This window comes from Girardinichthys multiradiatus, chromosome Y, assembly GCF_021462225.1.
Source record: "Girardinichthys multiradiatus isolate DD_20200921_A chromosome Y, DD_fGirMul_XY1, whole genome shotgun sequence".
Classification (NCBI taxonomy): Eukaryota; Metazoa; Chordata; class Actinopteri; order Cyprinodontiformes; family Goodeidae; genus Girardinichthys; species Girardinichthys multiradiatus.
The window spans coordinates 11703368-11727464 of NC_061818.1; the positions used below are offsets into that span (position 1 = coordinate 11703368).

General features: G+C 38.7%; 1 protein-coding gene across 1 annotated transcript; it reads left to right on the top strand.

Moving 5' to 3' along the window:
* The first annotated feature begins 7906 nt into the window (after positions 1 to 7906).
* LOC124864669 (paralemmin-2-like) lies at positions 7907 to 23235 on the top strand. The gene is made up of 4 exons (XM_047359534.1): positions 7907 to 8065; positions 13003 to 13134; positions 19552 to 19635; positions 21038 to 23235. The coding sequence occupies exons 3-4, from the start codon at positions 19587 to 19589 to the stop codon at positions 21862 to 21864; spliced, it is 876 nt and encodes a 291-aa protein (XP_047215490.1). The 5' UTR covers positions 7907 to 8065; positions 13003 to 13134; positions 19552 to 19586; the 3' UTR covers positions 21865 to 23235.
* The last annotated feature ends 862 nt before the right edge of the window (positions 23236 to 24097 follow it).

A 24097-nucleotide genomic window follows, 5' to 3' on the forward strand; every position in this document is an offset into this window, starting at 1 on the left:
TAAATATTAAACCTGCCTTTGTTATAATAAAAACTGGAGCTTTTTTAAATTAAAATGGCTATTAATTCTTGATTTGGCAATCTTGACTTGGGAATTTTGATCAGAATTACTAACTTTGTTAATAATTGCCTTTGGTACTTATTGATAGTTACTCATAGCCAAACCTACTGTTGCGCAACATTTGAAATGGACTTAAAAAAGCTCAACAAGCTAATAAAGAAGGCTGGCTCTGTTCTGGGGACTCATCTAGAACCTCTGGAGATCATTGTGGAAAGATAGATTCTTCATAAAATGAAGAACATTATGGAGAACCCTGAGCATCCTCTTCATGAGACTGTCCTACAACAACAGAGTGTCTTCAGTCAGAGACTTGTTCAGATCTGCTGTAAGACGGAGCGCTACAGGAGATCCTTCCTGCCCACAGCCTTCAGCATCTACAACAGGTCCTTGAATAAACCTGCATAATATGAGTTACCACAACATCTAATTTTCCTTTGGGATTAATAAAGTGTTTTTGAATTTGAATTGAATTGAATGCAGATGACCTGAAGGCCGCTATCAAATCAACCTGGGATTCTATTACACCTGAGCAGAACCATGGGCTGATCACCTCTATGCCCCACTGCATTTATCCAGTAATTCATCCTAAAGGAGGTCCAACCATGTATTTAGTACATAGAAATTAAAATTATTTTCAGAGGTCTGGCATTTATATTTAAAATAATATATATTTTTTATAAATCCTATATAATATTATCTGTAAGCCATTGAAATTACAAGAAATAAAGGCTTGAAATATTTCACTCTGTGTAATGAATCTGTAAAATAAATGAGTTTCATCAGATCAGGTGACAGGAAAACCTCGTTACAGCTGTCGTAGTTGATATCTGGTGTGTCTGTATTGGTGTCTGATCATGGTTAAAACCACAATCAGATTGTGTACATGGAACATTAAGGGAAGTCACTCGCTAATCAAAAGGAAAAACGTGCTCTGGGCTCTTAAAAAAGAAGCGATAGACATAGCATTGTTGCACCTTAATGACGCAGACAATTCGAAACTGCAAATAAAGGAAGTAGCAGTTAAATTCACAGAGCAAAAGCTGTTCAAACATAGAGAGAACTACATAACTACATACAGGTCCTTCTCAAAATATTAGCATATTGTGATAAAGTTCATCATTTTCCATAATGTCATGATGAAAATTTAACATTCATATATTTTAGATTCATTGCACACTAACTGAAATATTTCAGGCCTTTTATTGTCTTAATACGGATGATTTTGGCATACAGCTCATGAAAACCCAAAATTCCTATCTCACAAAATTAGCATATCATTAAAAGGGTCTCTAAACGAGCTATGAACCTAATCATCTGAATCAACAAGTTAACTCTAAACACCTGCAAAAGATTCCTGAGGCCTTTAAAACTCCCAGCCTGGTTCATCACTCAAAACCCCAATCATGGGTAAGACTGCCGACCTGACTGCTGTCCAGAAGGCCACTATTGACACCCTCAAGCAAGAGGGTAAGACACAGAAAGAAATTTCTGAACGAATAGGCTGTTCCCAGAGTGCTGTATCAAGGCACCTCAGTGGGAAGTCTGTGGGAAGGAAAAAGTGTGGCAGAAAACGCTGCACAACGAGAAGAGGTGACCGGACCCTGAGGAAGATTGTGGAGAAGGGCTGATTCCAGACCTTGGGGGACCTGCGGAAGCAGTGGACTGAGTCTGGAGTAGAAACATCCAGAGCCACCGTGCACAGGCGTGTGCAGGAAATGGGCTACAGGTGCCGCATTCCCCAGGTCAAGCCACTTTTGAACCAGAAACAGCGGCAGAAGCGCCTGACCTGGGCTACAGAGAAGCAGCACTGGACTGTTGCTCAGTGGTCCAAAGTACTTTTTTCGGATGAAAGCAAATTCTGCATGTCATTCGGAAATCAAGGTGCCAGAGTCTGGAGGAAGACTGGGGAGAAGGAAATGCCAAAATGCCAGAAGTCCAGTGTCAAGTACCCACAGTCAGTGATGGTCTGGGGTGCTGTGTCAGCTGCTGGTGTTGGTCCACTGTGTTTTATCAAGGGCAGGGTCAATGCAGCTAGCTATCAGGAGATTTTGGAGCACTTCATGCTTCCATCTGCTGAAAAGCTTTATGGAGATGAAGATTTCATTTTTCAGCACGACCTGGCACCTGCTCACAGTGCCAAAACCACTGGTAAATGGTTTACTGACCATGGTATCACTGTGCTCAATTGGCCTGCCAACTCTCCTGACCTGAACCCCATAGAGAATCTGTGGGATATTGTGAAGAGAACGTTGAGAGACTCAAGACCCAACACTCTGGATGAGCTAAAGGCCGCTATCGAAGCATCCTGGGCCTCCATAAGACCTCAGCAGTGCCACAGGCTGATTGCCTCCATGCCACGCCGCATTGAAGCAGTCATTTCTGCAAAAGGATTCCCGACCAAGTATTGAGTGCATAACTGTACATGATTATTTGAAGGTTGACGTTTTTTGTATTAAAAACACTTTTCTTTTATTGGTCGGATGAAATATGCTAATTTTGTGAGATAGGAATTTTGGGTTTTCATGAGCTGTATGCCAAAATCATCCGTATTAAGACAATAAAAGGCCTGAAATATTTCAGTTAGTGTGCAATGAATCTAAAATATATGAATGTTAAATTTTCATCATGACATTATGGAAAATAATTAACTTTATCACAATATGCTAATATTTTGAGAAGGACCTGTAAATTCCATTTCCTTCAGCTGATTTCCTACTGTTTGGTCACAAACATTCACTTTTTAGTGTCCATTTATTTTTATTTTCTTTTTTTTTTTGTGAGTTTTTCTATCCTTACTCTATGTTGATGTTTCCCTTTTATCACCTTTTTTGGATTCACTTTAAGCGCTCTTGAGCCATGTTTCCCATTAGCCTTAAAAGATCCACAAGCTTCTCTCTTAACTACAAACATGTTTGCAGAATTAGACTTGTGCTGGTATTGTTTAAGAAATGCAAAGAACAAGGTAATTCCTTTTTTCCCACACTTTAACTGAAACAAAGATATGTCATTAGGTACTTCGATGTGTGCAAAGGTGGGAAGTTTAGCTGAGACAAAATTGTAGTTTGTCATATTATGTGATTCTTTTTTTCACATCTTTGAAAAGTTCTGCTTCGATATATTTGTCAGTGACTGTAGCTCCAGGAAACCCCACCGTTTACCTGTCTGGGTTTTGGTTTCTGGAAATTATCGAGCCTTTACATGTTGTGGGAGGTCTGTAATTTATCAGCACAAAACAGTTTTTCAGATAAACTGACTCTATCCTAATCTGAACCCCACCCATCTCACAGTGTGGCTATGTTTATATTGGACATTTAAACATTAGGGCCTTGCACATACAGTAAATGTATGTTTTAAGCACAACTGGTGCAGCCCACTATGGTGCATGTCATTAAATTAGATTATATTAAAAAGTTAATTTATTTCAGTATTTTAATTCAAGAAGGGAAACATGTTCTATAGATCACACACAGATTGATATAGTTCAAGAACTTATTTTGGTTGATTTTGATGATAATGGCTTACAGTTAATGGAAACGCATGATTTGTTTTCTCAGAAAATAAAATATTACGCAAGACCAAAAAAAAAAGTTATAAATAAATAAAAGTTATTTAAGACAGGAATGTTGACCTACTGTAAAGTTTGTCCAAGTACTATACAGTATATGCATTCAGTACTTGGTCGGGGCTCTTTTTGCATAAATTATTGTATCAATGAGGCTTGGAGGCCATCAGGTTCCTTTTAATAGTGGCCTTCAGCTCATCTGCATTGTTGAGTCTCATCTTCCACTTCATAGATCCGGCCAGTCGGCTGGGCAATCATTCTTTGTAATCAAAGCAGGTTGGCAGTGTGGGAACGTGTCAAGTCCAGCTTGTTAGCATGAATTGCTCTAAAATTTCGTGGTAGGTTGCTGAGCTGATGTTGGACCTGATAAACACAGCAAAGTGTAGAAAATTCACCCTGGACCTTAACCACCTTGGAATCAGGGTACGCTATTTCCAAATGGGGGGCTAAATAAGCACTGAGCAACAATCATGTCCTCTTTGTCTCCTTAGCCCAAGGTAATGTCTCTGGTCCAGGAGCGGCTTAACACAACTTTAATGACAGTTTTAGCACATATCCTAGATACGAATGTGTTGTGGCTCTTAAAGCACTAACTTCAGCCGCAGTCCTCACCTTGTGAATCTTCTTCAAACTCTTGAATGAACTTTTCTTTGCTACCCATAGTCTAAAAACGGTGACTGTGATCCCTACGGTTTGTTCACCTGTTTCTACTACATTTTTCCTTCCATTAAATTTCCATTCAATACAAACCTGTTAACAAGCTGCTTAGCAATCACTTTCTGGGTTTCACCCTCGTTGTGTATAGGGGTGGGTACCGAAATCGGTATTTTTATAGGTTCCGACCGAATTCGGTCGGTACTACCGATTCACGTAAAATTAAACGGTACCAAAACACATCATTGTGACACTAAGGGAGTGGAAGAGGGCCGATTTTCAATGCTGGACACGAACACAGCATTGAATGCACAAGAGCGTATTGACGTCAGTAGCCGCTGGTACCATCAACAAAGCAAGCATGGCTGATAGAAAGCGCTCAAAAGTATGGCTCCACTTTACAAAATGCGGCGCTCACTGCAATATTGGTGATGCAATGTGCAAACCAGCGGCGGGAATACTTTTAATTTCAGGAAGCACCTGCAGCGTTTCCCTACCCCTATTCAAGAGAGGCGCCCCGCCAACCAGACCGCCCGCCCCCCAAGAGGATCACAGCATGTAGTAATAGTATGTTTTAACAGTTAATGTCATTCGTTTTAATAGATCACGTGTCCTGCATCGTCGCTACTCTATTTTCTATGGCCAAACTTGACAAAAGCTAGACGAAAACACACTCCTCATACTTTGTCACCAACGCTGACACATTGAGTTACGTGCGCTCGTACGCAGGTGAACACAAGCCCCTGACAGCGGACAGAAAAACATGCCGCTAAGACCTAGAAAGCAGGAAAAGATATCTGCGGTTTTAAAAAGCACCAAATTTAGTTTTGATGGCAGCTCTTCCTCTCTTGCGTGCAGCAGCAGGGCTGAATCTCCTCCTCCTGGTACATATGGCGAAGGTAGAAGTACACCAAATAGCCCAAGTGTTTCATGCTCTGACCCTATCACGCAGCTAAAGTCCAGTCACCACCCAATAAACGTTTTTGACCTGGCGTGGCTGTCGGAAATGAAATATTCCCCTGGATCTATAAGACTGAGCTTGGTCATTAAATACATACATGATAGATAGAGAAAAGAAAGAAAGAGATGGAAAGACACTGATAAAAGATGTGATAAAGAGACAGAAAGATGGAGAGAGTTTAAAAAGGGAAAAAAGATAGATATAGACATAACATATAAATACAGTAGGTAGAAGATAAACATTTCAGTTTTGTTTTCCTTGTAAGAATGTTCTGTCAAATATGTAGACAGCTTAAACAGGCAGCAGTCAGAGGAAACCATGGCCCAGCCATTGATACACTCACCAGCCACTTTATAAGGTACACCTTGCTAGTATCGGGTTGGACCCTCCCCTTTACAACTGCTTTAATCCTTCATGGCATAGATTCAACAAGGTACTGGAAACATTCCTCAGAGAGTTTGGTCCATATTGACATGATAGCATCACACAGATGCTGCAGATTTGTCGGCTGCACATCCATGATGCGAATCTCCCGTTCCTCCACATCCCAAAGGTGCTCTGTTGGATTAAGATCTGGTGACTGTGGAGGCCATTTGAGTCCAGTGACCTCATTGTCATGTTCAAGAAACCAGTCTGAGATGATTTGTGCTTTATGACATGGCACGTTATCCTGCTGGAAGTAACCATCAGAAGATGGGTACACTGTGGTCATAAAGGATGCACATGGTCAGCAACAATACTCAGGTAGGCTGTGGTGTTGACACGATGCTCAATTGGTACTAAGATTCCCAAAGTGTGCCAAGAAAACATCCCCCACACCATTACACCACCACCACCACCACCCTGAACCATTGATACAAGGCAGGGTGGATCCATGCTTTCATGTTGTTGATGCCATATTCTAACCCTACCATCTGAATGTCGCAGCAGAAATCAAGACTCATCAGACCAAGCAGCGTTTTTCCAATCTACTATTGTCCAGGTTTGGTGAGCCTGTGCAAATCGTAGCCTCAGTTTCCTGTTCTTAGCTGACAGGAGTGGCACCCAATGAGGTCTTCTGCTGCTGTAGCCCATCTGCCTCAAGGTTCGACGTGTTGTGCGTTCAGAGATGCTCTTCTGCATGCCTTGGTTGTAACGAGTGGTTATTTGAGTTACTGTTGCCTTTCTATCAGCTCGAACCAGTCTGGCCATTCTCCTCTGACCTCTGGCATCAACAAGTCGTTTGCGCCCACAGAACTGCTGCTCACTGGATATCTTCTCTTTTTGGACCATTCTCTGTAAACTCTAGAGATGGTAGTGCGTAAAAATCCCAGTAGATCAGCAGTTTCTGAAATACTCAGACCAGCCCGTCTGGCACCAACAACCATGCCACGTTCAAAGTCACTTAAATCACCTTTCTTCCCCATTCTGATGCTCGGTTTGAACTACAGCAGATTGTCTTGACTATGTCTACATGCCTAAATGCATTGAGTTGTGATTAGAAATTTGCGTTAACGAGCAGTTGGACAGGTGTACCTAATAAAGTGGCCAGTGAGTGTATAGTCTGAGTGTGTGTGTATATAAACTGACCTGGTTAAGCACAAGATTTTTGTCAAGGCTGAAGAGACAATTTTCATCAGGCTACAACTCCTGCATTCAGCAGCGTTGGCACACCTGCATTTGTTAGCGACTGGTCGTCTGCAGCTAGCAACATGGCTGGGTTTTAATTTGAGCATTATTAAGACAAAACACTATATACTCAGTTAAAAGTTTTAATGTTGAAGAAATGTTTGAAACAACTGAGATGTTGCAATACAAACAGATGGATCTTGTTTTGATATATTCATTCAAGTTTATATATTGAGAAAAAAATATGCTAAATTGAAAATGTTTGAGATTTTATTATTAAACGAATTAACATTTATTACCACATAAACACACAAAAGTACCGAAAACTGGTACCGTTGAGCATCGGTACGGTATCGGTTCAAATGTGAAAGGTACCCTTGTGTAGGGTGACAGTGAATGTCTGCTGAACAATTATTAAGTCAGTAGTCTTCCCCATAATTGTGTGTAATAATTACTGAAATAAATAAACTTTTTAATAATTTTCTAATTTACTGACAGGCACATCTAACACGTCTACTTGTTGGCTTTGTAGCTGTGCCTAAGCATATATTGGAAGGTTACCAAGGATACGTTAAATTGTAAATTCAATTATGAATGAGGTAGGATAGCACCGTAAAACAGTAACTTCACCTCTTTAATTTTTCCTTGGGCCTTCATGAAATTTAACCTCCTATGAAAATAACAATGACTTCCACACCCTAAGGCTTAAGCATGAAGACTATATTTGTAACACTCCAAAGGCCTTCCTCAAGCTCTGCCTCTCTTATATTTAAATCAAGACAGAACAGCAGTAGCCATCACACAGAGTGGTCCTGGATGTTAGTTTCAGCATGTTTACAACTCCCAGTAAGAGTGCAGATATCCCTCAGCATGCACACAATTTGCTGAGTCACTGAGCTATTTGTTTTCGTACCCCTACACTGTGGCCAGCTACATCTCCCTACGTCACACTCTCCTAAAAATATTCCCCTCCCCTCTCTCTCTTTCCCTCTCTCTCTCTCTCTCTATGCTCCTTACATACAGAGAATGCCTTGTCTTCAGAATGCATGACAGCAAAAACGGAGTTGCCAAAGATTAATATTAAAAAGAGTGTCTTCCACAACATGCATTAGTGTTTTCACAACCAGGAACAGATCAGTTTTACTCGAAGGGAGGCACATCTGATTCAGTTGCTTCATTTAAAAAAAGAACTTGCTGTTGTGGACTGATTAAAGTGCACGGTAAGGACCTTTAGATATAGACATGCATGTTTACAAAATTCTCTCATTCAGATTAAAATGACTTCTTTCTGTATGATACCAAGTTCAGAGTTTCAGAAATAGCTGTGGTAGGAAAGTTATCAGAGTTTGGGCTGAACAAAGTAGTGAACCAGGACTTAAGGACTTCCTTACCACTGACTAAACCTTAACTGCATTGGTACTGGTTTTCTTTTGTTTTTGTTTTTTTGCTGAAGAACCAGGTGGAAAGGATATAATAGGAAGGAAAAAAACAGATGAGAAACCTGTTGAAGGGATGCCTAGAAAAAACACAAAGCGCGACTAACACTTCGAACAGATTTGCGCAAATGCAGTGAAAAGGTGTAGGTAAAGGGAGTCTGGATTTTTAGTGTCCTCCCATGTTGTGGTCTGACCATAGGTGTGTCCCATGACTCTCACATCATGTAATGCTTTTACATTGCCAAACTGAGATGTTTGCAAGCTGAGATCATGCTCTGATGTAGTGTGCTGGGTGAGGTTGTTTGGATTTAGTTATGGTTTGGATTTGCTCCTCAAAGTCAAGAAAAACATTCTTATGAACTTACTTAAGGTGGTGGAAACTGATAGTGAACAATCTACGGTTCTGGTCAGAAGTCTCCATCATCAAATGGTTACAACATCAAAATGAATGTAGAACGTGTGCATGTTTGTGTTACACAAGTTTGAACGTATTGTGAGTTTATTCTGTTCCACACAGAGTCAAAATTATACATACAGATTCAAATATTTATAGTTGAATCCATATATTTACATACACTACATAAAAGAAAACACATTATGCTTACTGCCAAACAGCTCATTTTCTTGTTTCAGGAGAGTCAGGATTTCAATCTTGTTTCATCAGACCACAGGACATATCTCCACAAGTTAAGGTCTTTTCCCTGAGTGCCTTTCTAAATTGTAATCTGCTTTTTTATGATGGAGTCGTGGCTTCTGCATCTCTGAGTGACCTTTTAGCCCATTTCAGAGCAGAACAGGTTTCTCTCCTGATAATGACACTCTCTTACCAGTTTCAGTTGGCACATGTGCACCAGAATATCTTTGGGACGGTACAATAGCTGGACATTCCCATGGTGTTTGTACTTGCATATGCATACCCGTTTGAATAGATGAACCTGGGACATTTAGGTATGTTAAAAATAAGAAATTGTACTTAAGGATGGTCCAGACCTATGGACAATTATTTTCCTGATAATCTTACCTTGTTCTTTTTTATTTTTCTATCATGTCACACAAGGAAGCAGATGTATCTTAAAATGAATCCTGAGGTGTGCTTCCATTTAACTCAAAAGCCATAAATTGGAAGCTTAAAAAGCCTTGACATCATCATCTTCTGGAGTTTCTCAAAATGTTTAAAAGCAAATCCATTTCTTTAAATCAGACTCCAAAGAAGGTAAAATCAAATCATTCTTTAAAATTTTTTTATTATTATTCTGGCATTTAAGCTAATAGAAATTCTTTTGGTAATCTAACTGACCAAAAACAAGAAATATGAAGGCTGATTTTACTTTAGAAAGTATGGGAAAAAATAGTATGATAAGTTTTCAGCAGTATCTGTATCTGAGCATCTGGTTTCAAGAAACCCCACCTAATCTGTACATAGTATTACTTTTTTGTCTTTTATGTCACAATTCCAACTGACTTCTTGGATCTTGCAGAGCTCCCAAAGAAAAACAAACAAGCCAATATAAGACACATTAAAAATAACAACCTAACAATACCAGGAAAAAGTCAATAATGAGAGCAGAGATGTCAAAACAAGGTAGACCATTTATTTGATGTTGGTTGACAAGGCACTCTAACTCCATTAACTATTTGTGTGATTCCTGCAGGCTATGCATATTTGAAAATAAACAACACTACATTATCTGTGCCGCCGGTTGCCCTGCGCTGCTTATGCAAACTAGAACAACCTCTCACACAAACACTGTTTAACATATATTCCTTTTTCCAACCAGCTGCTGCCTTAGTCATGCACACTGCCACTGGAAGTCACAGACAGTCCATACTGCAGCTTAATGAGTGAAATGTGAAGAAGACAGAAATACCTTAATATAGAATAAGGAAGAAGATGTCTGCTTGTCTTCCTGGCAGTTGCAAACTCCATTGGGGTTATACCTTGCTCTTGAAGCTAAAACCTGTTGTTGAGCGATAATGACCTTAATAGATACCGAAGGGCATTTATTAACAAAACTGAGTGATTTGTGATTAGAGTCAGAGTACCTGAATATCAAGAGTCAGTAGCCAAACACTGTCACTCTACATCAGTTGTTGTTCTATAACAACTAACACCTAGATGAGGTGTGGTATTATAGAATTAATGGAATGATGCAGTGATTCCAAGTGAACTCACTCAGAAATCACGGCGCACATATATGTCACAAACAGTTTCTCTTTAAACCATACCAGAATTTAACACACCTTAACTATACAGTTAACATACTTGAGTCAATAAATTGTGAATATGAGTTACCTACTAACATTCATCTAAAACCAACGAAAAGCAGATGCCAATTAACAAAAACAACGGACAATAGAATCAACAACAGCGAAGCTTTTTTATTCTACACCATTGTCACTGCCCAGACACAAAGCCTTCTATTTGGGATTATTCTGGCTAGCTATCAAAGCACACAGTTTCGGTCCAGGTAGACCGGGCTGGAGCTAAATGGACTGGAACAGCACTTCATCTTTGGTTCCAGAGCAGCCCTTCAGCAGAGAAGCTGGAGAAAGGCACAGAGTATCTCCTTTGATGATCAGGTACAGGTCTTCCTTCTGCAGGCAGTTATAAGATCACTAGATACACAAAAAGATGATCTAGATTCAGCTCCAAATTTCATCGACAATAGGTAGATTTTTCACTTGGCCGGCACGTTTAGAACAATCACCTAGCTAGGTTTCTACAGTATAGTGTTTTGCTTTCTTAAAAAGCAGGGGTTATCTTTGTGCTGTGGGTTTTATAGCCTTTATGATTTCAGGCTGGGGATCCCTGCCCCAATTGAGGGAGAATTTCAAGATATCCTGTCATGAATTAGCATCTAAGACAAGTGGTACCAAGCAAGATTTTGTTACAATGATTCTTAGCGCCAATCTGTGACATCTTTTTTCTGTCCCTGTCTGACAACAGCAGGCTGTTTGTTTTAGTCAATCCAAGCAATATCCAAGATGGCAGCACCACACGCTTTTGTTCAGCTTGTAGTGGAGACAAAACGACAAACGACTGCAGCCAGATGGCAAGCTATTTGTCTTAATCTCCTGAATGAATGCTTAAGAAATGCAGAAAGCGCCATTTGGCAATATGTTTCATTGTGTCAACATTTTTCTGTTTGTAAAAAATATCACAATGATATGAAAAGGGCCTTCGAAAAATATCTTTGTCATTTTACAGTTCTACAATTAAATAAAGAAAAACAATCTCTGTGGGGAAATTGATTTTTTCAGGAAATTAACCAGTGTTGTAATATGTAGAGACCATGTTTTCACATCAGCTTGTCATATGGTGACACATGGTTCCTCAAAACAAGCTTATACCCAGTTTCAAGATGTAGTGCTTTACAAAAGTATTCAGACCTTTTGGACTTTTGCATATTTTGTCAAATTATAGTTACAAAATACATTGTATTTAATTGGGATGTTGAATGACAGATCAACACAAAGTAACACACAATTATGAAGTGGAAGAAAAGGATTTGTGGTTTTAACACTTTTTACAATATTAACCTTTCCATCATAGCTCTAGCTGTATTTTTAGGGTCATCTTGCTGGAAGGTCAACCTTTGCTCCAGTCTCACATCTTTTGTAGCTTCAAAAAGGTTTTCTGCCAGGACTAGTCTGTGTTTTGTTCCCACAACATGATGCTGCTGCCAATGTTTCATCTTTGAGATGGCGAGTTCAGGATGATGTGGCATGCTAGTTTTACACAGCACATTGTGTCTTGGATGTAGGCCACAAAGTTCCATTTTGGTTTCATCTCACCAGACCACCTGCTACTGCATGTTTGCTGTGAATCTACATGACTTGTGGAAAACTGCCCACTGAGCCTCTTATGAAATTCTTTTAACAACGGCTTCCTTTTGGCCACCTGTCCATAAGTACCTGATTTGTTGATGCTTAATACTTTTCCTATCAACATTTCCTTGCATATTGTTGTAAAACTTGGCCTTGCTTGAAATTCTTCACAATTCTCTTCCTGGCCTGTCTGCTGTGTTCTTTGTCTTCATTGATACTGTTTGTTCCCTAACCTTCTCTAACAAACCTCTGAGGCCTTCAGAGAACAACTGGATTTATATTGAGAAAATTATACACAAGTCAACTCTATTTATTTACTACATTGATGATCACTGAATTGACATAACTGGATTTTATTTAAGGGTATTAGAGTAAAGGGGTCATTTCAAATGAGCACAACTGTTGTCAGAGATGTATTTGTAAAAGAAAATTAAAAAACATGACATGTATCATTTTCTTTCCACATATTTATGTACTACTTTGCCTTGGTCTGTCTCATAAAAACCCAATAAAATGTGAAAAATTTCCAGACGTATGAAAAACCTGTATCTGCACACTGTCAGTCAGGTGTTTATGGCCAACAAATGAGGGGAAGCCTTCTGACATATTTAAAGCCGGTGGATAAGCAGAAACCAACAAACATGGATCACCCTCACTTATTTCTCTTTGTCCAGAAAATGAAGGATAATCCACAATATCTTTGCAGAAATGTGACCTTTTGAAACTTATGAAATGCTTTTTCCATGCTCTATAGAAATGAGAAATATTAGGAAACACAAGCATCTCGCTCTTCTTTCTGATCCACTGCTATGAATCATTGGTTAAGAGCTACACTGTGTTTGTATTTGTGCTGAAACATATCGTGTGTATGTGTGCGTGTGTGTGTTTGTCAGGAAACAAATCAAAAGTCAAAAGACGCCTGAGGACGACACTAAAAAGGCAGCTGCTGCCAGAAAGGGGGTCTTTTAAGAAGAAAAAATACTCTATTAACTGCACTGCTGCACTCAGAACACAGCAACTATTAGGTAAGGAAAAATACACAAAGGCACCGTGAAGAATTTTGTCTCCGACGTTGTCCTTAGGAATTCTTTTATCATTTTATTACTTTTCAACTGAAGCTCATCCATGTTTATGAAAAACTAGCAGTCATCTATCAGACACAGGGTGCCATGCTAAAGAATTTACATCTCTACAACTTTATTTAACTTTTCTGTTACAACAGACTTCTATTTGGCGATTTCATGTGACCTGCAAACACAAAGCAGGCCAATATTGTGAACTGGAAGGAACATCTTTTTAATAAGTAATTGAAAAGTGTTCCATGCATTTTTATTCAGCAACCTTTACTGTCACATTGCAAAATACAATCCAGTGCAACAAATATGTATCACACCAACACGCCAAACCTACTGTGAAACTTTGTGGGAGCAACATGTTGTGTGGGGGACACTTTTTTGTAGAAGACAAGAAGGCTAGTCAGACAGTGGACAATGACCCTAAACATACAAACAGGCCTACAATTGAATGCTTTACATCAAGTTATATCATTATATTTTCCTGGCCCAGTCAACGTCCAGACAACAACTTGATGAGATTCTCCATTAAGACTTGAAAGTTTCCAAATGCCTTCCATCCATTCTGACTGAGCGTGAAGTATTTGGCAGAGCAGAAAATAAGAAACATTTCATTCCCTAGATGTGAAAAGCTGGTAGAGACATGCCCCAAACAACTTGCAGCTGGAATTGTACTAAAAGGTGGTTCTGCAATTGACCCAAGTGGGCTGAATACAAATGCATGCCATATCAATTTAATGTTTGTTTGTGATAAAATGTTTAAATCCACAAATCTTTCCTCTCACTTCATCAAAATGTACTGCTTTGTGTTGGTCAACTACATAAAATCTGAACAAAATGTATTTAAGCACAGGAGCCATTATTCAGTCTGTCCTGTGTATATGCATCACTGAGTGGTTTGTCTCAGCAAAAGAACGGACAGGTCCAGACTGCAACAAACAATCAGTTCTGCAGAGATGATCATCAGGACTGACCTTCCCTCTGTTCAGGACGTACTAGTCTAGGGTCGAGAAAAGGACAGCTAACATCTCTGCAGACCCCACATATCTTGGACACAAACTGTTTAGAGCTTTATCTTTGGGTCAGTGCTACAGAGCGCAATTTGCAAAAACCAGCCGCCACAGAGACAGATTCTTTCTTCAGGCTGTCTGTCTAATGGACAGAGTGAACACCTTACAGCCTGAATAGTCAGCTACTCTACTGTGAAACAAAATTAGAAACTTTGCACTACCACAATCTACCTTTTTGTCTTCTTTTTATTGGCTGTACATTAACATACTGTATATGTAAATATTGTTCATTTTATCTTTTATTAATTTCCTCAAGTTTTTATAGTTATACTTAATGTCTGTACACCATGAGCGTGTTAAACTGAAGTCATACTCCTTGGTGCACACAATAAAGTATAATCCGATTCTAATTCATGTCGTAACATGACAAAATGTGAAAAAGTTCCATTGGATGTAAGGTAGTTTGAACAAGTGTCAAGGAAGGTGATAGCTAGACAACATCAGCAGACCATTTAAGTTTCACTTTTGGTACATTTTTTTACTCAAGTTTCCATTTGTCCATTTTGAGTTTTACTGGTTTTAAACCGGACTTAGACACACCTGAACCTCATCAGCACCATTAGAAAATAGGTTAAATAAAACAATACAATCTGAACAAAGAAACAGAAATAAGATTATTAATTTATAGTTTGCAAAATACAATGACACAGTACAGCTCAAAAGGTTACTTTAAGAAAATAAATTATACTATACAAAAAAGAAAACCCTTCATTTGGTTTTACCCAATGATGCACTCAATGATGTCATGAACCAATACAAACAGGAAGTGCTGGGCCAACCCCTCCCATGCACTTGTCCTGGATGTAGGATCTGAACAGACAAACAATGGTGGGTTTAAACAATGGAACATCAACAGAAATCATTTAACAGAAATGTACTTTTAACAAGGAACATTAAAAATAAGTAATGGTTCGATAGTGTTTGCTTTAAAAACATATGCTAGACTGTTACTGTAATATAATGCTACCATGAACAAACCAGAGATGGTATGTGAAGCAAAGTTGCAACAACAATGTTAAACTAAAGCACTATATATAACTATAAAATAAGATGCAACAAATTATGATTATGTTTAAGGGACAAGTGGTGAAAAATAAGGCACAAAGTTTTTCTTTAGTCAAACTTTAAGCATACAGTGGACGTGTATCCCAATCCTCTGTGGCATCCCACTGCCAGGCTAAAATATTTGTTGGGTATAAGCAACCACAACACCTGTTGACATGAAGAAGCTAATCTTGTCTTGCTATTTGTCTGTCAAGGATTTAAATGTTTGTGGCGGTCCACAGCCCTAATGTGGGCTCAGGAAGGAATTGGAGGGGTTATGTTGGAGGGTCAGTGTCTATTTAAAGTGCGGGAGCATAATTAGCCTCTAAAAATCTTTCTTTCCCTGCCTAGTGGCAAACACTGACAAGGTTGTACAAGGTGAGAAGTTGGAAGTATTGGTCATTAGCTTAAAATCAGCTTATTTCTCCACTCTGTATGTCTCATTGCAATGCCTGTCTAGAGTCTATTGTTTCCTTTCAGAGGATGATTAACCATAGCTAAGGCCTTGCCTGAAGAAAAAGAATTTAAACCAAAATGACAGAGCATGGAAGAAAAACGGCTCGGCTTTGAGACAACAGCTTTCCTGTCTGTAATTGTCTCTCCACAGTACAGGATCGCTGCTGTCACAAGGACTTATCTGAACCCTTTTCATCAAATGTCGACTTTGTTAAATAAAGCTACAAAGAGGTTGAAATGGAAACATAAAGAATGAGGGTGTGAGACTAAAAATTCAGCAGTTAATATATCATTATGGACAAAAATGGTAGGAAGAAAGAAGCACAAAACATATTCATCTATTTGTTTTATGTGTAGGTAGTTCGATAATGATTCAACTTACAGACCTTGTAAAAGTATTCACCCCCTTGGCATTTTGCATGTTTTGTTGCCTCACAACTAGGAATTAAAATAGAGTGTTTGAGAGTTTGCACTAAACACAGAACATGCCTACAACTTTAAAGATGTGTTAGTTTTTCATTGTGAAGCAAACAATAAATAGGACAAAATAACAAAAACCTTCGGTGTACATAACTGTTCACCCCCCTAAAGTCACCTTTTCAGCAAATACACCTGCAAGTCGCTTTGGATTTTCTATGAGTTTCTATGAGCTTGCTACATCTTGCCACTGGAATGTTTATTCCTCAAGGCAAAACCGCTGCAGCTCCTTTACGTTGGATGGTTTTCGCTTATGAACAGCAATCTTCAGATCTAACCCAAGATTTTCAGTTGGATTAAAGTCAGGACTTTGACTAGGCTATTCCAACACAATTAAACGTTTCCCATTATTCCACTCAAGTGTTGTTTTAGCAGTATACTTTGGGTCATGGGGGCTGCACGGTGGCGCAGTTGGTAGCACTGTTGCCTTGCAGCAAGAAGGTCCTGGGTTCGATTCCTGACCAGGGGTCTTTCTGCATGGAGTTTGCATGTTCTCCCCGTGCATGCGTGGGTTCTCACCGGGTACTCCGGCTTCCTCCCACAGTCCAAAGACATGCCTGTTAGGTTAATTGGTCACTCTAAATTGCCCTTAGGTGTATGAATGAGTGTGTGCATGGTTGTTTGTGTGTTGCCCTGCGATGGACTGGCGACCTGTCCGGGGTGTACCCTGCCTCTTGCCCATAGACTGCTGGAGATAGGCACCAGCTCCCCCGCGACCCACTATGGAATAAGTGGTAGAAAATGACTGACTGACTTTGGGTCATTATTTTGCTGGAAGGTGAACCTCCATCCCCGTCTCAGATCACAGATTTTGATTAAGAATATCCCTGTATTTGGCACCATCCATCTTTCAGACAACTTGTATCAGTTGCCCAGTCTCTACTGCTGAAAAACATCCCCATAGCATGATGCTTCCATCACCGTGTTTCACTGTAGGGATGTTGTTGTTGGGGTGATGGGATGTGTTGGATTTGTGCCAGACATAGTGTTTTTATTGGTGGCTGAAGAGTTCAATTTTAGTTTCATCTGGCCAGATCACATTCCTCTGTACATTTAGGGAGTCACCATATGCCTTTTGGCAAACACCAAACATGCCGTCTTATTTTTACCACTAAGTAATTGTCAAGGTTTGTATAGCGAAGGACCCAGGAATGCAGACTAGCAAGCAACATGATGGTAAGTGGAAAAAATATTTAATAACAAAAAACCCACTCACTAGGAGGCAGGAACCAAAACAATAAATGGACAGGCAAGACAGGCAAAACTGACATGGGCAGGCTGGCAAGACAGGCTTGGTGTGAACAGCAGGACATGAGCATGATCCAGAAAATGTTTCCGCGAGGAATAAACAGAACCGGTGTGTATATATGGAGAGTGAACCAGGTGAAGCAAGACAGATTAACTAGGTGCAGGTGAACCGAACAAAGATAAATGACAGGACAAAACATGGCTTGAGCAGAACGAAAATCCAAGGAAACAAACTAATAGAAACATAACTAGAAAAACATAAAACTAAAGCATAACCAGATCCAAACCAAACTTGACAAAACATGAACCCTCCTTCAGGGGTTACCTTTGGTCTCTGTGCTGCCTCTCTGATTAACGCCCTCTTTGGCCAAGGATTGTTAGTATTTTTTGCAAGGTCCATTAAAAGTGTTTAAAAAGGGGCTTTAGTGGCCACACTGTATTTCAGCAATCAGGAAATATAACAATAAAATATAAATAGTTTAATAAGCAAAACCGCAAAGCGACATTAAGCTTCTTTTCAAAAGGCTGTGTGAGAGAGAGGTTTACTTACACTCATCATGGACATGAATATCATATTTATTTTAGGGTTTTCAGATGCATTTTAGATAGTCTGTTTTTAGGGTGTGATGATAACAAAATAAATAAGTTTAGTGATATCTAACAATTAGTTCTGATTTATTCTGGATATTCTCCACACTCCATGGCCATATTTACAGCAACAGCCATACGTAAACACACTCTACTAATATTTAACACTGCTCTCTTAAAGGTTGGGGAGAAAAAACATGCTTTTTATAGCAAGGTCTTGTTTGAATTCTGGATGAATATTTCACGACTCCTTGAATCACAATCAGTAAACATCATTTGAATCAGTTCCAGGGTACCAGCTCCTTGGCACAAACTCACCATTTTAAACTGGAAGATGTCAGAGTCACTAGTGTCTCTGTCCCCAGTGAAGTGTATCTGCTCCAAATCAAACGCTTTCAAGCCTCCCTGAAATTTGTAGGTTTATGTTAAGATGTGAAAAATATTGAACTACTTTGCCCCAATGACTAGAAGGGTTTTCAGAGGAAATCACTGTCAAGCACAGTGGTAGTAGCATGATGCTGAGGGTCATTTTAACTGCCAGTTTTACTGGTGCATTGCACAAATTGATGCAAATGATGAAAAAATAGGACTACCTTCGAATGTTTTAATTTATCTGAAATCATTGGCTAAATTGTTCAAACTTGGACAGGACAGGATGTTCCAACATAATAATAAACGCAAACATATATCAAAACTAGTTCCAAAATAGATATTGCTAAATTGATGGACAATACCTAAAAATGGGCTCCATGGAAGAAAACCAACAAGTTTAAATAGGATCTATCAGTTCTAATAAAAGGAATGGTCAAATATCAATCAGGAATTATGCCAGAAGCTTGTTAATCATTATTGAAAAACTGTTTTGTTTCTCTGCAACTTTGCTCAGGTACATTCATCTTAATTTTTGTGTATGTATGTATTTCAGTGTATATGTATTTTTTCAGCCCTGTTTAGATTAGAGAAAATCTGCAACAGATTCAAATTTATGCACTCAGTTGTAGGTCGCAAAATTTGTTGAAACGATTTGTTGTATAATTAAAGAACAACTGTTTAAAGGTATCATCAGAATCTCAAAATTATTGTGATATTCATATCTTTAATGTGCATATGTAATGTTTTCACTGACAATGTATGTCTTAATTTTGCCATCCATCCATGTCCATCTTTTTCATGCATGAGCCTATCTCCAGCAGCCAATGGGTGAGATGCAGGTTTGGCAATACATTGGAATTAGAGTTCATGCAACTGATGGAGCAATATTTTTATTTGTATTTTTATGTAGACTTATTTCCATTGCATCTGCTGTAAAATAATAATCTTATTTTTTGTTTGCATGTGGGAGAAAGCACATCTCCATAACCTGGGTGCAAGTGTTTTCTTTAGAATCATTACACAGACTGTTGATGACTTATGTCATTATGACTTATGTAATATTTTTAGGTATCAAAATATCCCTAATAACTTCTAAACATGTTTTCTTTTCCAGTTATTTAAGAAGGGGCAAATCTCATATCCAGTTAAATGGCAAAGAGAATGTCTCACAAAGACAGTGGACAAGAAGGCCGATCAGGTGAGAAAATATAATCCTTTTGTTTAATAATCAAAATGTAACCATTAATAATACTATATGTTTTTGTTTTCTTGCTCTGCTCTTCTGCAACATAAGATGCTGTCTTAATTTAATGTTGTTGTGTCCAGGTTTAGCCCCAAGGCTACAACATAAGGATGAGACTGCAGTGAGCAGTCTGAGAACAACATTATTTTTAGCTTTTCATTGTTTTTCTATGTTAATTTTTTATGACTACTGGAGGCCTGTGTGGAAGGAAAAAATTCAGATAGATTTTACGCATTGGGCCCTCATTTTTACCTTTTTGCCACCTCACAGTTGTTGCAAAAAGCTTAGTGTATGACAATGAATAAACATTTTCCTCTATCACCTTTAAATCAAGCTGGCATCTATAGAAACTGTATAGATCACCCAGGTGAAGGAATAGAAATCAATCAAACTTATTACTGTAAGTTAATGTCTCTATAATGCAACAATTACAATACAAGACCAAATCTATTGTACAAAAATGAACACACTGACGTTCAGGTCTTAATGTACCATATGCTGGGATGGTGAAACAGCAACTTGGTAGGGGATCACTTTAAACACAGTGTATAGTGATAAAAGGCGTTGTAAAGAGTCCAGTACCTGTCTGAATGATAGACACAGATGTCAACGAATTCTGTAATGTTTAGTAGAGAATATGACGATTCTCCTGCAGTTCGGTTTGACTTGGACTTCCACTGCGTGTGTGGATGTCCTTAGAGATGCATTGGGCTGATATGAACTCGGTCCACCAATTACCCACTCATATGCCAACCTTCACTGGAGCTCCAATCAAACTCAGTCAAGTACTGGTAAAAGTGTTGTAGTCAAGACTGCCTTTGAATGACTTTGAATGAGCCAAGGCAAGAACACTGGTGTAATCATAATAATGTAGTTGTTGCTGTAAACGTAAAAAAAAACTCAACGTAGATTTGAATGCTGCCAAGAGTTTCACACAAAGTTGGGTTAAAAAAAAGAATAAGGCAGCTGTGACCGTGACTGAGCTCAAAAAAAAAAAAAAATCAAGAGACAATACAGGGTACGAAAAATGTAGCTGACGCCAACACAAGGCTTTAAAAATGTGGTCTCAAACCTTGAGTACAGCGCACTAGCTGGTAATCCTGTTCTAATCCTTCTACCATGGAGGATCTGTGTCTGCTGACCTTCACGCAGTGGACTGACTGTCAGACATTATCCTTGTATGTGTCATTCCACCAGTTTTGCCCTCTGGGTGCTCTGTCTGGATGTGACAACCTAATGAAAATGAAACCAATTAGCCTACATTTCCATTGCGTATCGGCATGTTTAAAGACTTATTCCATAGTTGCTCGTCTTTTGTTGTCAGTGAGTATAGCTTAATTTTATTTTGTCTTTGTAGTCCTTGGGATGTTAGCTGTACAGGTGGAGAGAGACCCCAAGACTGGTGCCACCGTTGTCAAATCAGTGGCCCCCATCTCCTCACCTACTGGTACTCAAACATCCACGACCATCTTTGATGATGGAAGAAAGAGCATCCACACTGTTGGCAGTTCTGTAGGTGAACCTTCGAATGAAGAGATTGGTGAGATATTGAGTGCTATTAATAATGTTGGGATGACAGTGGTGCTGGATGAAGTGGTAGTAACACCAAACAAGACAGAGATGACCACTGGGAATGGAGAAAGCAACAAAAATCAAGGTGACGAAGTCCTGAATTTTATCACCCGTAATGGAACATCAAAGGAGGACAATACACAGGTAGACAGCTCTATAAACAAACTGGATGTTGAGAAGATAAAGCAGTGTATAAGTGTTAGAATCCCAGATCACGAAACCAAGATGATCACAAAAGAAACTTCAGAAATACTGGATAAAATGGACAGTCAAAGTTTGGAGAAAGCTCCAGTCACACTTCTATTCCTGGGATACACTGATGCAACACCTGAAGATGTTCACAATCAAGAGGACTATGAAGGCATGCTCACTGCTGAGCGGGTCATTATTACTGAGGATGGAGAAGAACATGTAATAGAGCCAGGAACTTCTGCTTCGCTTCAATTGCCCTCAGCAAAGGAAAGCAAGCAAGAGGCCAAGAAAACATCTCAAGACACAACCCTTCAAGACGTTCCACTGGATGATAATGAAGCAGAACCTGAAACCCAGAGAGAAGACAGTGTTGGGAATGAGGGCAAGCCGAAGAAATGTCAGTGTTGCTCTGTCATGTAAAATATAACTAATAAAAGATACTATCTCAGAGTTTTCAATATTTAAGTTCAAATGTCGCTGTATTTATATACAATAATGTATTTTTAGACACTGCTCTATATTTGCCTTAATCTCACTATTTACCAACGTGAGATGTATCTCTGCTTCCCCCTCCTGGTGGACAAAGCAGATGATTCATTCATGCCTTATAGCAGGCATGAATCAAGCAAAGAATTGGTTTTTGTATCAGTTAAAATAATGCAATACCGTATGATTGGGTGTTGCTTTCTCTATCATATTTAATGTTTTTGCATCATTGTGTAATCTGATTTGTCAGGTTTGTTGTTCTTGTTGGGTACAAAAACTGTGACATTTCTAGCATCATACATACTTCAAGGCAGCAGTTACCACCGAGAATGTAGTGTTATCTATTTATGGTACTTTAGTGTACCAAAAAGAAGCCAAAAACAATGTAAATTTTTCATGCTTGTCTAGACAGAGTGATGGCTGCAAAGTTAGGGATGAGAAGGAAGTTGGAATGTATGAAATTGACTTTATTGAATCTGTCTGCATGATTCGATTGTAATGACTTTTATTATTTGAAACTTTTTAACAGTTTTATTTGCTATGTGTCCTAAATTTGTTGTGTAACAAGAACACCTTGTACCAAACTCTGTCTACGCAGATTACATAATCATGGTGTAAAGTTGCATGTTTTATTAGGCCTTAGTGCTGGCATCAAGGACTTTTAAGGCCTTTTACACCTACCCATACAGTGACAAGCTTGTTTAGCCTCATGCTAATCTTTTTTTTGATAAACACAACTAACCATCTGCTGATGTGAGCTTAATTTTACAAATAAAGACAAAAATTATGAATTATTAGAGATTATGAAATATAATTCACAATACTCGTTATTTCTTACACCTGTAAACTATTTTTAGTAATATATTGTTATGGTGGAATACTCATGCCCCATGAGATGTTTGAAACTTGGGATATTGTTTCATAAGCTAACCTTGCTTTAATCAACAGCTTTATCACTGACTTGTTGGCTGTGCTCCTTGATCTTCATGAGGCTGTTTGTAATGTAATGTTCTGTAACAAGCCTCTGATGCTTTCACAGAACAGATGGAATACTGCGGAAATGAAAATAAACGCAGGCAGTATTTACTTACTAGGATGCTTGTGAATGGTCTTAAATAACTCTGCAGCAGCTTCTTAATTTTATTGTACATGCTCCTTTTTTAAAGCTATTTCTTTTATTGTAAATGTGTGTTTTGTAGGCTACAGTGCGGCAGGCTTGGTTTTAATTGTTGTTGGCACTTTATGCTTATATTCCCAATGACTGTATGTAAATGAATTGCTTTTTAAGGAATTAATAAAGTTGTTCTGATCTGACCTGGATTGTATTTAGGGTTATCAAGATTAAAAGAGGACATATGCATTTCACACTACATCTTAAAACTACTCTGAATCTTGAATCTGAAAAACCTTTCAAAAGACATTTATCATTTTCTATCTGATTTGCAGTTCTGACCTCTGTGTTGATATTTTACATACAATTCGAGTAAAACATAAAATTGTGGTTGTAGGGTGAAATTTTAAAAACTTCTATATATGTCAAAAAGTATTTGGGCAGAAAAAAATAGTATATGATGACTTTATGTTTAAGTATTTGAGTGTTTTTGTGAGGAGTTACATTGTAATATTCTTTATTAAATTTGAAAGCTATAATTCCAGACCATAAACTTTGCTCTTGCTCTGGATTATTTTAACTGAGCTGCTTCTCAAAGAAGAGGATTTTGTTTGGGCACATGACACAGAGGACAGGAGGATACACCTGCTAAGTAGATCAGCTTGATTATTCATATTTCCATTGACGTTGGTACTACCACATACAGGCAATGAGAACAGCTCTGTCAGGTGGGTCTCTTCCTTTAAAATCTACACATAATATATAAACTATTTTTATGTATTTTGTTATCTGTTATACTAGTTTTTCTGTCAATTAAAGGTGCCAGGTTTGAATAGCACAGTTTTGTTTGATGCAATCATGTGAAAGGCATTGTTTTTCCCAAAATAAGCACCGACTGTTTAATTGTAAGAGATTGTCTATGTGGGTTTTTTATATTTGATCATGAACAGGTCCAAAAACGGGCAGGACCCCAAAGCGGGGGGCTGCAGTTTGGTCCCCACAGATACGAAGTGATTTTTGGGAATCAAGACTTGGTTTTAGAGTTTGGGTTTGGAC

Excerpts from the sequence above, each read along its gene's own strand:
- LOC124864669 (XM_047359534.1), top strand. The coding sequence starts at position 19,587 with ATGGCAAAGAGAATGTCTCACAAAGACAGTGGACAAGAAGGCCGATCA. Across the intron at positions 19,636-21,037 it reads TGGACAAGAAGGCCGATCAG|TCCTTGGGATGTTAGCTGTA; the intron begins GTGAGAAAATAT and ends TTGTCTTTGTAG.